Source organism: Euwallacea fornicatus, chromosome 23 (assembly GCF_040115645.1).
Source record: "Euwallacea fornicatus isolate EFF26 chromosome 23, ASM4011564v1, whole genome shotgun sequence".
Classification (NCBI taxonomy): domain Eukaryota; kingdom Metazoa; phylum Arthropoda; class Insecta; order Coleoptera; family Curculionidae; genus Euwallacea; species Euwallacea fornicatus.
Genome location: NC_089563.1, coordinates 3,233,921 through 3,247,936, shown reverse-complemented (window position 1 = coordinate 3,247,936; position 14,016 = coordinate 3,233,921). Strand labels below are relative to the sequence as shown.

Sequence of the window (14,016 nt, the reverse complement as noted above, 5' to 3'; positions counted from 1 at the left end):
AAGATGTTTACAAAATACGGTAAGGAGAGCACCTATGTAGCATGTAAGGGAATGTAAATTGTTAACGTAAAAAAATTGGAAATGCTTTCGAAACCACTCCAAAGTTCACTATACAAAAAGCAATGGACGAAATTAATTTACGAACAAATCTTTATATTAGGGAAACGTAGACATTTCAAACACATGTTAAATTAAGAATTTTATTATTATTTTAAGGCTATAAATTTGTCATTTACACGTTAATGTTCGCATTTGTAGTAAAATTCTGTTCACATTTATAAAAAAACTGTGATGATGGTCTTTTTGAAACCAAAACGCTCGAAAATGTTATCATGTGATATATCGTTGAAAAGCCCTTAATGAGTATTTTCAAAATATGCCAAAATATCTAAGTCCGCGTTAAAAAAAATAAGTTGGGGTCATTATCTCGGAAACTAGACCTAGTATAAAATTTAGGAAATTGTACGCGTCAAGCGCCCAAGAGAACTGTAATTTTTTTTTTTTTAATCTTTAGTTTTCGATTTATTTTAAACATTAAATTTTGGCATTTTTCAAAGTTTTTCCAATATCTCGAAAAATAAAAACAAATTATAAACACTATTTCTAAATATTTACTAAGCCCTAAGTTTAACACATTTTCTCTAATTTAACCAACCTCCTATCTTTTGTGATTTCCAAAATATAAATAGTAAACATCGAAATTTTCAACGCTCCGTGTAAAGTAGCAATTACCTCTTAACATTATTTAGTTTAGAGATAATAAAAATACCTCCATTTCGAAGAAAATAGTGCATGTCTTGAAAACCAAGTATCTTTAATCCCCTAGAGATTTACTAGTCTCCCTACCATCGGGTATCGACTTTCCTTTAAACTGTTTTAGCTTCTTGATATATAATTAGCTATTTATTTACTATTCCTGAGAGATTATAGTTTAATATCGAAGTTGTCCAAATCGAAGCAGCGGATCACAAATAAAATGATTTTGAAATTATATAAATTTCTAAGTGTAATTTATATTTCTATCTCACGTGCCAAAACTAAAACTACCTGATAATGTGAACAAGATGAATCCTACTTAAAATTTTAAATCTATATCAATTATACGAAACAAAAATTATGATGGCGATTTTTTGGAGAATTCCTAATTTTGAGGTTTTCAATTTAGTTTGTAATCCTGAATATTACAACATTTTTATAAATTTTATCGCATTAAGTTCTAGGAAGTTATGACTTTTGAGGACAAGAGAGAAGGCGTAACCTACTATTTAATAAGCGAAGAATAGTACAAATCGCCAATAATGACACATAAGCTCACTTTATTTTTGATATATTTAACATTCTTGCAACGTTTTAAAAATTTATCACCACCTAAAAAAAAGGTCTTGTCCCGAAGCATTTCTAAGCTTATATCACCCATTCCGACAATATTTTCCGGTTTAAACTCAATTCTATGAAACCACATTGTTGGAGAATGTGGCTTAAGTGTCGAAGATATCGTGGCCAAGAAAACCAAATCTACAACTACCACGAGAAAAACCTAAAAATTCGAAATTATAAACAATTTTTGTTTGTTTGTCGTGTAAAGAACTTCAAAAATGAGAGATTTTTGTAAAAAAGGATCTCTTGAATCTATTTTAAACATCTGTATTGTGATAGTACACTCATCAATTAAATTCTTTCTTTTTGCAACACATTTTATATTAACACGATTTAATCAAGTGAGAGTCATACTTTCCTAAGTTATGTGCAAAAATTACATTGTATCACCTACCTGTAGAAGTCCAGAGGTAGTTGTAAGAATTTTTTGCATAAATTATATAGAATTTTAAGAATGATGAAATAATTTTTTGGCGAAAATTTGCTAAGACAGTTATCCATATTTCTGCTCAAGCATATCTAATACATTATACGACCAAATGCTATTCCCATGATTGAAATATTACCATACATTTTTTTTGATATCGGTTTTGAAGAACGATAAGAGATGGAAAATAATAATGCCCAGATTTATCGTTAAGATATCCCCGCATCAAATCAAGGAACATGACTGGGGAGGAAAGCCGGGCGCACTTAACCTAAATTTGCGAGATTACACGCGCACAATCAGTCCCCGCTTCTCGCTAGCTGTAAATTTTTAAAACTACCCTTTGGTGAGTACCGACCTCTTTTAACCTGATGGAAGCCCACATGGTCGGAGTCCGCCAAGGCGGAACCGACCACCAACACCACCAGTCCGGTACAGTAAATCCACCACATGGTTCACGGGCGTGTGCCCGGGGGGGTCGCGGCACGGCGGGCCATCATTCTACTCGTCCGTCACTCGACACTCACTCGCTCGCGCGGGTTCGGCGCGCACTGGCTTCGACTGTCGCTTGTTTCGGGCGGCGCGCCCTTCACCTGCTCTGGCTCGGAGGAAACTCCATCGCGGAATGCGCGCTGCCGGGGGCGGCGGTGAGGCGGCCGCCCGCGCCGACGCCCCGTCCTGCGCGCCCAGCTGCAGCTGCTGGATGATGCAAGGGCCTCCTGCTTGCAGCCGCCGCCGATGACGACGAGGTTAGGACCCCGGCTCACTGATCTAGTTTCCAGTGGACCTCGTGTTGCCTTTGCCCTCAACGCTTATTTTACGTGGGATTAATCCCACCACCCTGATCTCCGCAACGTCGAAGATCTGAAAAACCAGAACGCACAATACAAGCTTTCAATTAGTAACCAAATTTCCTTTCATTCAACTATAAGCGTATCAGCATTTCATATTAAATTGAGCGCATCTTTTTTTTTATCACGTCTACTCAGCTTGTGAAACAAAACCAGCTTTTTATGACCGCCAGCTCATTTGTATGAATAACCCGTAATAATTTATATAAAATGGTCTGCAATATGCGTCGAGAAAGCAGATTCAAAAATATGCGGATTATATGCAAATAAATTATGACGGGCACTGGACCAGATTCGGAAACAGGCGAGTCAATACGAGTGGCGCCATCTTTGCGCGTTACAATAAACTCTTGATTCGTCAATAATTTCCTTGAATTATAGTCTTCGATTTGTATTTACCGAATTGATGCTCTTATACAATTCGTTTGGATAGTAATTTTGATTAAATGTCCTTTAAACTAGATTTTTTCATTTACTAGCATTAAGATATTAAGGCCCCACGATAAGAATTTTGTCCGTATGTTAATTACGCATCTTAGTTTTTCGTTTAGTCATTTTTCGAATATCGACAAAATGATACTAAATCCAAGTAAAAAAACGTGATATTTTACATTGACCTTTTTCTCAATGTTAAAAAATATGCGTAAACACCTGGTTAATGCACGCACGCATTTAGAGACTTTAAGGATTTATTATCCTTCCACAGTTTTGTGACCGAGTCGGTTTTATTGAGAAATGTTCCCTATTTAGCTCACCCACGTACTTATGGATTATATGTACATAAATAGTAAGCCTGGAATAAATGAAATTTAACGGCTCATACACTCAAACCCCCATGAATATTCCATGAACACAGAGCATTAATTAACATCTAAACTTCAGATCAGAGCCTCACTTCATTCATTTTTGAAACATTCTATGTATATTTCTTGTCAGTATACGAAGTCATAAAGAAACGCGTTATGTACAAGGTTATTCAAATTCGACGCTTATCATTGGGATTTCAATACTCATAAAAGATACAAGGTCGATTAAATTGGGACAAAGTTGTGGAATTTAGAGGTCAATAAAATGCTTTTTGAAATTTTGAAAAACTCAGGTTACTTCTAGAGATATCCTTAAAGAAGCGAAATAAAAAAAAAACGTTCTTTGTCTTTATTAAGATTATTTGAAGAGATTATTGAAAACGAATAACACATCATAGTTGCCACTTTTTCTCTTCTACAAAGTGGTGATATCGTATTTGACGTCTAGATTTCCTGCAACCATGATCCACTTGGTTGTTTCTTATGAGTACCATCTTGGAATTTTACATTTTTAAATTAAGTTATTTTCTCTGATTACGACGATGCAGCACATGTTAAGGTTCAGTATTTTAGTCTGATAAAAATATGTTAAAACATTATTTTGCTAAGAGTACTTTGGAAAACTTCATTTTAATGAAATGACGTATCACACACAAAAACAATTTCTGAAATGTATTTACGTAAAAATGAACATAAACAATATAAATAAATAATAATTTTGGAAACTGACAGTTCAACAATCTCGCATAAATAATATATTAAATACTTTGGGTTCATTAAGTGTTTTCAAAACATACTTGTTTTTCTTATTTTCGAAAGCACTCTTAGCAAAATTTAATTTTTTTACGAATATCTCTGAAAGTAATCGCAATTTTTCAAATTAAAAAAAGAGTTTTATTGAACTCGAAGTTGCACAATTCCTACCCAATTTAACCGACCTCATGTCTCCTATGGTTGTTGAGATCCCAATAATTAAGATCGAATCTGAATAACCCTCTATAGCATAAAGCTGGCAGCTTCAAATTACACGTCGACTAAAAACGGGTCCCGCCCCCTTATCAACTAATGGTAGAATTCATTGTAGATCGAGAAGGTCAATAGGCCAAAGTGTTGACAATTTTACCAAGCGCAAATTCAATATCCACGACAACATTGCAATAAAGACGAAACGAATAATGCTGCTTCATGACTTTCATGAACACTAATTTCCTGGCAAAGTTGCCAATATGTTAGTGCAAAAATTCTGACGCCTGATTTTTCAAAATCCTGGAAATTTTGCCACCAAGGAAATTTTCATTAAATGAACTTCTACCAAGTATGAAATGCTTTGATTTGGTAATTTTTATTGAATTGATCCTGCTAGCAAAGTCGCCAGGATTCTCGAAAACCGGGCTTACACCAGAAATCCGAACGTAATAGGGCGCCATACACTAATTACAAAATTAGTTAGGTCAAAAGGTAGCTAAAGGTGAATGATTCCTTCGCCTTACAAACAGAGGCCTTTTATTCTGGATGAACCATAGAGCATCATCAGCAATTCCAATTTGCATACCGCCAATTAACGGGGCTTGATTGGTTATTAGGATTGCCGTAATATTTAATATTCGCAGGCGAATCTGGAATTGAGGCAAAGGCCGTCTAATAGTTTTGGGACCGAGGCAAATTGAAATTGAAGTAATCCGTTCAATTTGCTGATGGCTCTTTGCTCGGACATCGGCTGGCTCAGCGGAGCACTTTACGGCCAATATCTATCTCTACATGAAGTTTTATTGCAGGAAAGTCGTAACAGTTATGATGTTGATGATGATGATGATGATGATACTGCTTCACTTTTATACTCGTCTAGTGGCTCGCTATAGCGAGCACCCTTCAAAGTGGAAAACTAAAGTTATTTGAACTCAACGATTTAATTCCTCTCAAACTACTGTAATTAACAAACTTACGTAGGATTTCAGGTAAAGTGGTGTTTATTTGAATCCATTTCAGTATCGCTGCACAATCTCGTAATTGGGTATTTTGAGTGGTTGGTTTGGTGTCGCACTCGCGTACGTGAAATTCGTATAATTGAATATGCCAGCAACATGCGTTAATAATAATTAAGACCAGTCAAAGAGGTGTTATAATTTGCTTTGCCGTTTGTTTTAGCACACAGCTGTACAATATATTCCGATTTTAGGAAAGTGTTGATAAAGGATGAGGTTCTCCTGTAGCCGTTTCATCGTCCTTTACGAAACATATATATTTGTTCACTTAACGTAGATGCGTAAACGGCCTTTTCTCTCCCTCTAGCGAATTAGTAGTTCTGCTGTCCAGACTTTACGGGGTGAGCGTTTTTCGTGCTTTAGCTGAAATAAATTAATTTTGGTTATTTGAAGCATGCAGCTGCATGGCTTTGTACCTGGTAAAATGACGTTTTGAAGTTTTTCAAATTCGATAAATCCGCCGCGTGTTGTTTTTAGTTAATGAAAAAACAGGAGCGCCTCATTGTCAAATTTATTATTTAAAACTTCCCGAAAAAATTGCAAAAACGCAATATTTGCAAATATTTCTTCACTAAACATCACAATACAAAAACAGGTCAATAAATCGGCGTTTATTTATTAGCCTGTTAATTAATAGCTATTAATAGTAAAAAAGTCAATTTTGTGATGATGGTGATGTCAAGACGAAACCTTGGCTAGAAAAAACGGGAATAATACCGTGTGATTATTTTTAAATGATTCAGGAGTTTCAATTTTCGTCCAAGTCTGACCGGGGAAACGTTTCTTGTTATCACTCTGTACCTATTTGACCAAAGGAAAGTTAAATAAAATTAACTTGGATTGTTACTAGACATACATATAATACTATACTATACTCCAAAGTTATAAAGTACATCATTATGACCCAAACGCCAAGTTTACATCCTTAAGCGCGCAGCGCTCGAGAGTCTAAGACTTGAGGGCGCCATTATATGCGTGTCATTATTAACCTATTATTCAACCGTTTAAAAAAAATAGATGAGGAAATGTGTTGCAGTCATTCAACAGACTCATTAATGGTGCCTTTTAAAGTCAGTAGTAAAAACAACGTATTGTTTTCCAATTTCCTAATTTAATAAACTTGGCATATCTAACTGTGTCCGAGATTCCGTTGTAATCAATGTTAAATAGAACAAATTGCTCCAATTTGCATATGTTATCACTTGTCCAAGTAAGCATCGACCATCCAAACACCGTGTATATCTTTCGTGGATACAATTTTGGTGGACTTTAACTGCACGACTTTTTGTAATCCCATTTAATCGAATTTGCATTTCCTGCTATTTCGGAGATACCCAGACTGTCCCTCTTTATTCTAGCCACGATGCATTCTCGCCTTCCCAGAGCAAAATGTTTGAGGGGCCTATAGAGACGGTACAGACGTTAAATCCGGAACTTTGTGTTCCATTACTCCGAATTTTCACTAAATATTTTAAGAGAGGAACGAGTTAAATTGAAATCTAGATATCTATAATGGGCAAGTGTTATCGGCAACTCCGCAAAAGAATTGTGTGGAAGTTTGAGTACAAAAGGAAAATGAACCTGGCAATACATGTTTCTACTATACGCTTCGTCAGTCACGCTTGTGTACTCATACATCATGCAACTCATGTCCGAAGATATACACCAATAGAGCCACGCCCGCAAGTGCTAGAAAGGATGGAAAGGCCAAGAGCATGCAGGCATCAACTCAGCTTATTGTATAAATTCTCATCCACAATTTCCCCAATTTCTCTCCGCCGCGCCCTAGTTTTTCAAATTATTTATCGAATTGATGTATTCAAAATAACGTCATGAGCTGCGTAATGTGGAAAAAGACCAAGATGGTATTTACTATGAATATGCTTCAATAATAAATCTGTCGAATTTGAGTGAATAATAAAGTAAATGCACACAAACGAGAAGCATTGTTTTCCGCTGACAATGACACTATCGTGATGAAAATCGCTGGTCAGCATAGGCAGACCGCCCTGGTAAATTTAGACAGAAAGAAAAACGAATTTCATAAAGAACAGGCAAATGGCCGGATGTCAAAACTGAACCCCCCTATCTGGGCTCTATCTCCCCAAACCGTAACATTCCACAGAATGACCGAAATTCCAACGTCCAACAGTTCGGACCAATTTTCGAACGACTGCCTTGAGCTCCGAGCTTTCAAGGGATTACGTCGAGTCAAATTGAACTGCCCCTAAACTATTGCGAAAGTTTTCATCATCTAGTTTTAATATTATACTGATGCCTTGATGAGGCGACTCTATTAAAGCCCCCAAATGCCACTCATTACGTTTTTAAATAGGTGTGTTTTTATTCTGCTAATTAATGGATGTTTCAGAATTGCAATAATTGCGACGTTTCCTTTCACTGTTAAAGCGTTTGAGAAGATGCGATACTTCTTTTGATATATGCAGATTTCACATAATGCCGGAATATCGCGTATAAAATGAAAATCGAGAATTTCAATGCAAAAGTATATCAAAGCGATATCTATAAAGAGTAACTTCCTCCATATCACATCAGCAAATAGGAATTCGTACATATATGTACGTATTTTCGAAGCTTTGCGTTCGCTTTGATATGCGACCTTTAAGAAGCCCCGCTGAATCAAATTTACTGGACCCAAATGATTTCGATGCAGTGGATTGCAGATCCCCCACTCCATGCAAAAAGATGTGTTTTTCACGAAATTTGTTTAAGATTCTGGAACCCGAAAAATCCTACGAGCAGGAAAAATAATCCATCTTGCCGGCTCTAAACGGATCTTTAGCTCGAAATTAATATTTCTCAAGTAAAATCCGTAAATTTTATGCAATTTCTTAGCGCATGATAAAGTACGCAGTGGAAGAAAATGCATGTAGTTAGCGAGGAGATTTATGTAAAATCGCGAAAAAGATTTATGGACATGAGCCCAAGTGCCTTTATAAATGTGTTCACTCTTAAAACTGCATACCTGAGAACGTATGCGTGTTTGTCTGACTTATAGGGACATTAATTCACATATTCAAGTTTTATGGTATATCAGAAATTCCTATAATTTAGAACTTAACGCCTTCACCATAAAAATAAAATATGTGGTCCATTGAGAATGTGAATGCGTAGGCCTCCATTTTCGACATCCGATATGCTGACAACATGTTCATGCCATTGAGAAATACATAACAATCCATGAACCCTATAAAATTTTCTATGCGCAAAATTGCTTTTACGCAAGATTTGCGAACGAGGCTGGAAAGAGTGATTTCATTTTTTTTTTTTTTTTTTAAGAAATCCAGACTAATTTTACTAAAAGCTCAAATACTTCACGATCTAGACTGGCGACTTAGGTTATCACAAAACTACGTACTAAATCCATAAACATGATTTCAATCAAGAACCATAAAGGTTTATTAGCGGAAGTTGCCGGAATTCGGTCCATGTCATTACGTCTCGGTCAAGGGGTTACTCCTACATATCGACCATCCTGCATGTAATAGGGAACAGAGGATAATGAAAGAAGCTATTTATTTTATTATTCTTTCTGTTATGAACGTTATGAATTAGTATGAATTATTTCATGGATTAATACAATGTTGATAAGGAACTTTGTTGCCGTACTCCTAGCCTTCATCGGTTTAATAGGTACGCTTTTACTCTTACTATTAATATTTAATGCATGTGGAAAGATTAATTTTCATAATTCATTATTAGATGCCACAAATGAACCAATTAGACCAAATAAACCAAGTAAGACCATAATACTACCAAGACGCACAGTGTCGAGCTCAGCTATAATCTCGTCTTGGTCTTCCTGTGAGCTTCTTACTGGTCTTGCAATTATGCAGCTGGAACAGGTTGAATTAACTGATTTTTTTGACACAACGTTCGAATCTCTCAATTTCTAATACCAATCACCTATTTTTGGAACAAAATATCATTTGTTTAGGTCCATCCGAATACAAGTTAATTCAAGTAAAATATTGTTGAGAAAGAATCATTCAGGCGCAATTACTCTGAGTGCTAATAACCTTACCAGCATTGAACCATATTTTTGTGTCCTTTCAATATACGTATTAAATATGACTGCCACGTTTAGGCATATTTAACGCGCAGATGACAAGTTTTCAAGTCAGATGACAGCATGACTAGCAACAGCATTGAATTTCGACATCAGATGGCAAGCGCTCATCGCGCATCGTTGCATAAAACTGTTGATATGTCAACAAAGATAAATATATTAGTTAACCCCAGATGAGTAACGCACACACATCATGGTCATTTTTGTACCCCCTGGTCGACTACCCACTAACCTATGGACATTTTCGGCTCAATTTTGACACACTACATTTCAAAATATCCTTCAGCGAGAATGTCTGATGACAGGCACCTACGATAAATCACAAAGTTTCCAGATCACAATTTTACGTTCTTATTATGCATCAACGATATTCTCTTGTTGAAATTCAATCTAACATGCATGTGACAAATTATCAATCAGAACTAAAACATCATGACACTCTTAACTCCTGTTTCAAGTGCTGTGGTATATTCGATTCATGTTCCTCTCCACACAATTTTAATACACGTATCGCTTGGATAATATACTGATGACGTCAATACCTTACAATAGATCCGAAGTGAACCATCTCGTTGGCTATGAAAATCGCCCAAAAGATCAGGCGCATTTCTTTGCGCTCCACGTGCCATTTCAAAAATGGCTGATTTGCTGACATCGATTAATCAAATTAAACGCATGTGCAGTTATTGTGCTTGAAACATTTGTGGATAACAATTGTCAGGTGTTTAGGCTTCCTTTGTATCAAGTACATGATTTTCATGTTACTCCCAATTATCTGTTGTAATGTGAGATCGTCTTCCAATAACGGGACTGCCAGATTTGACTATTCTCCCCCAAATTAGCAGTCGATGTACATTACATACCAATTTTATAAATAATGTGCCTATAAATACTTCGATGCGACGTCAATAGATACCATTAATTTTTTTAAATAAATTTATTCATGTATTTTTTATAAAAACAAGTCATAAATTCTAACAGACATATCGGAACTTGCACTGCTTAATTGGAGAACGTTGCCGTTTTGCTCTCTACTGCCCGCCCTGCCAAACTTTGGACGAAACGCTAGCTTTCGGACAGTCATGTGATGACCGAAGCTGTAAAATTAGGCAAAATTATAGAAAAAAAACAATATAATAATATACACCAAAGACTAATATACCCACCTTGCAGATAAATGTAATAGTTTTTGATATAGATTATTATGAATGCTAAAAAGCTCAATAGAACCGGTTTCGCACCCAATAGCACATAAATAATTTTCATTTACTAAGCCTGGAGCAAATGCCAATGCCGTAATAGAGTCGTTTGGGAAATCTAATGGTTTATTAGCCGGCTCATATTGACCCATCGGCTCAATATGGTCCTTTAAAGGGTTCTTGGTCCACATTACAACTTTGCCCTCTCTAGATCCTAAGCATATGAGAAAAAAATAATTTGGAAACCTACCATATATCTACACATAATTCTAACCTGTGGCGAAATATTTAGAATCATGAGTCCAGGCACAAGTCCAAATTATTCGAGTGTGAACGGCGGTCTGTTTATTTGTCGTGGCCGCCAATTCAAAACACATATCCGACTTCTTCGAAAATACTGACCATCGACGGTCACGAGACACCGACAGTAGATGTTGAGAATCAGGCGAAAACTGCATTTGAACTACAGTTAAAGAGTGTGACACTAATTGTTGGATTTGCTGCCAATTTAACGTATCCCTGTCGAGAAAAAAAATTAACTCTTTCTCCACTATCTCCACACCTTGTTTGGTTAAAATCGCACCAAATGAAAATGGCTGCATATTGAAGTTTCGTAGATTTACAAGCGGAGGCCAAGAACTTTCCATCAGGAGAAGCTGCTAATGAAAATATTTCATATCCGTGGCCGTAAAGTTTCTGGGTTTCCGGCCAAAGTGTGTTTTGCAATAAAGTTTCTTCGGTAGGGGGTTCTACAATTATTAATGAAATTAAATCGAAAAATAAGAACTCCGAGAGATAGACCTGTCAAAATTTGTACTTTAAAGTGAGATTCCTCAGGATAAGGATTTTTATCAACAGGCAGAGTATCCTCGAGGTTATCCTCACTAAAAACGGCTTTATTCGAAAGACCCAAAGATGGAACTGATGCTCCTTTGGGAATAAATGTACTGTCTAACATGAAAACGGACATTTTTAGTTAGATTTTGATAACATGATTTAAATAACCACTCAACTGCTTTTAACATCTGAATCTATAATGTGGCAAATACTTTTCACATTCTCTACAAAGGTCTCTGGGGCCTCAAAAGTTCTGACGACTTTTTCTTCTGCCCCTGAGGCATACTTGTACCGGGAAATGACTGCAATTGAGCTCAAATCGAAACCGTGGATCTGAGGTCGGGCAATTTCGTGCCATGTGACCTAAAAGAAAAAAATTTTACAGAATTAATACCCATTCTGAACAACGCTTTGTAAAACAATAGCATTGAACAAATTGAAACAAATTTGTTACTGTAACTGGTTTGTTACAGTCAACATAAGCAGATCCCTGCAGGTAAAATAAATAATTTCTGATTATTACTCAATATAGGCAGAAAACAATAAACACAAACTGAAAATTATTACAAATTTTATTGAATACTACTAAACAGAGTTTTTTACAAAAATTAATAGCATGCTGGGAAATTACATTTAGAACAAAAATTATTAAACTTTTATTGAGAGTCTTGATGAGTAAGAGATATACTGTTACCTCCTCATTCTCCTTTTGCCAAGGTGCATGAATCCGTGCAGTCTGATCTGCTCCAACTGAATACAAAAATTCTCCTTCAGGTTCCCATGCCAAATCAACAACTTCCCCAAAATGACCTCCAACTGTAACACAGGGATCCCATAACCCGCTCTCATTCTTAGCCCAAATGTGAAATGCACCATGGTAACTATGGGCAATTACTTGGTCACCACTGCCATTGAAAAAACCTCCATAAAACCCCAAAGTATTTCCCCCCACTTCTCCCACTCGTACTTTCTCCACCCATAAACCTGAATAATAATTATTACTTTGTTCAAAATACTAAGTTAATATTATTTAGATTATGTTTAATTGTCATTGATTATGCCATTATTAGCAGTGCTTGACTTGGATGAAGGAATATCCAAATTGATGAAAAATACAAACCAGCTAAAAGAGCCTGTTAAATTAACTATATATTGCAATGGGTTTCTAAAAAAGACAAAGAATCCTACCTGAGGCAATATCAAATTCCCATATAATCATACTTTTGTCAATTGAAGCTGACAATAGCTGTAATTTGGTGGGGTTCCATTGCACTGAATAAATCCAGCCTTCATGCCCTGCTATAACTGATTCTAAAGATATTTCCAATGAACCAATTTCCTCACTCTCAACTTTAGTGTCAGAGAGGCGCCATATTCTAATAAATGTATCTTGAGAACAGGAAGCCAATAATAAGTCCCCCTTTTCTAAAAATCACCTTCCAATATTAATTTTTTTTTATAATAAAATGCAAATTACCATCTGCAACAAAATCTAACCCTCGAACCCAATCTTCATGCCCACTAAGGGTGGCACCAATAACCCAACTGGAATCCACATGATTTTGAGTAAGAATTTGTATTTTAGAGTTATCTACAGCACAGGCAATTATAGGCCTATTAGTATTTCTTTGTCCAAGCCTCAGGCCAGTAACAAAACTAGGGTTTGATTTATTGCCAAATAAAAAACTCTGTTGCAAAGTAAAATCTGGAAAAAACATGAAATAACTAATGCCCCAATAATATTCTTAATAATGTACCTAAGCCCCTTACTTCACGCACCCAGATCCTTAAAGAATATGTATCAATTGCTGCACTGCACACTATAGTATTTTCTGTTGTGTTTCCACTTGAGTAAAACCCATCAACAATATTTACACTCAAATTCTTTTGGAATTCTGATTCACTTATTAGTGTAGGCACATATTCAGTCCCAATCAAAGACCACACTACTAAAGTACCATCTGTTGATCCTGAGACAAGCTCATGGCTACTATTAGAAACACCTCTTATCCAACGAACAGTGTTAACTCGTTTCTTATGAAAAACTAACGTATGAGTGACTTTTCCACCACTTCCTAACTAAAAACCAAATTCATAGATTGATTGGTGAGTTTCTTAGACGTAACATGAAAAAATTTAACTTACATTTGGGTCATAAATTAGAATAACATTTGAAGAGCCATAGGCAATTAAGTTGCTATTATTACAATCTGCTGCTGTGGGCACCTGGTTGCAATTGCTTGATACATAGACGTTTTTGAAATCCATTGTCGATTAAAAATTAAAAGTAAAATAAAAAATTCAAATAATCGAGGGTTATGAAAAATATTCAGTGAAATGTGAGGTTAGATTTTTAGATGTAAACAAAAGTGGTTAAGTAACGGGTAACAGGAGGACCTGTCACGGTTATTTTTCAAGCTGATATAATGAACATTTAGCAATGCCGC

At 35.9% G+C, this 14,016-nt stretch overlaps 2 protein-coding genes across 14 annotated transcripts in view; both read right to left on the bottom strand.

The window, feature by feature from the left end:
• mmd (mind-meld) overlaps positions 1 to 2,417 on the bottom strand; it is a 341,450-nt gene extending 339,033 nt beyond the window's left edge. For all 13 annotated transcript variants that reach the window (XM_066295889.1, XM_066295897.1, XM_066295893.1 and 10 more), the window contains exon 1: positions 2,163 to 2,417. In XM_066295889.1, the coding sequence (XP_066151986.1) occupies positions 2,163 to 2,256 (94 nt within the window). In that variant the 5' untranslated portion in view covers positions 2,257 to 2,417. The remainder of the gene's footprint in view (positions 1 to 2,162) is intronic.
• Positions 2,418 to 10,455: 8,038 nt separating this feature from the next.
• On the bottom strand, positions 10,456 to 14,008 carry Elp2 (elongator complex protein 2). The gene is made up of 11 exons (XM_066295902.1): positions 13,715 to 14,008; positions 13,327 to 13,648; positions 13,047 to 13,274; positions 12,758 to 12,994; positions 12,264 to 12,553; positions 11,746 to 11,932; positions 11,534 to 11,683; positions 11,316 to 11,481; positions 11,007 to 11,251; positions 10,700 to 10,946; positions 10,456 to 10,630 (listed from the first exon to the last, which is right to left on the bottom strand). Exons 1-11 carry the CDS (start codon positions 13,835 to 13,837, stop codon positions 10,486 to 10,488), a joined length of 2,340 nt encoding a protein of 779 aa, XP_066151999.1. The 5' UTR covers positions 13,838 to 14,008; the 3' UTR covers positions 10,456 to 10,485.
• Positions 14,009 to 14,016: the final 8 nt, after the last annotated feature.

Bases quoted from the DNA above. Each gene is read 5' to 3' on its own strand.
- Elp2 (XM_066295902.1), bottom strand. From the start codon at position 13,837: ATGGATTTCAAAAACGTCTATGTATCAAGCAATTGCAACCAGGTGCCC. The intron at 13,275-13,326 runs GTACATTATTAA...TGTTTTTTCCAG, and splicing joins GCGTGAAGTAAGGGGCTTAG to ATTTTACTTTGCAACAGAGT. The intron at 12,995-13,046 runs GTAATTTGCATT...GGTGATTTTTAG, and splicing joins GTTAGATTTTGTTGCAGATG to AAAAGGGGGACTTATTATTG.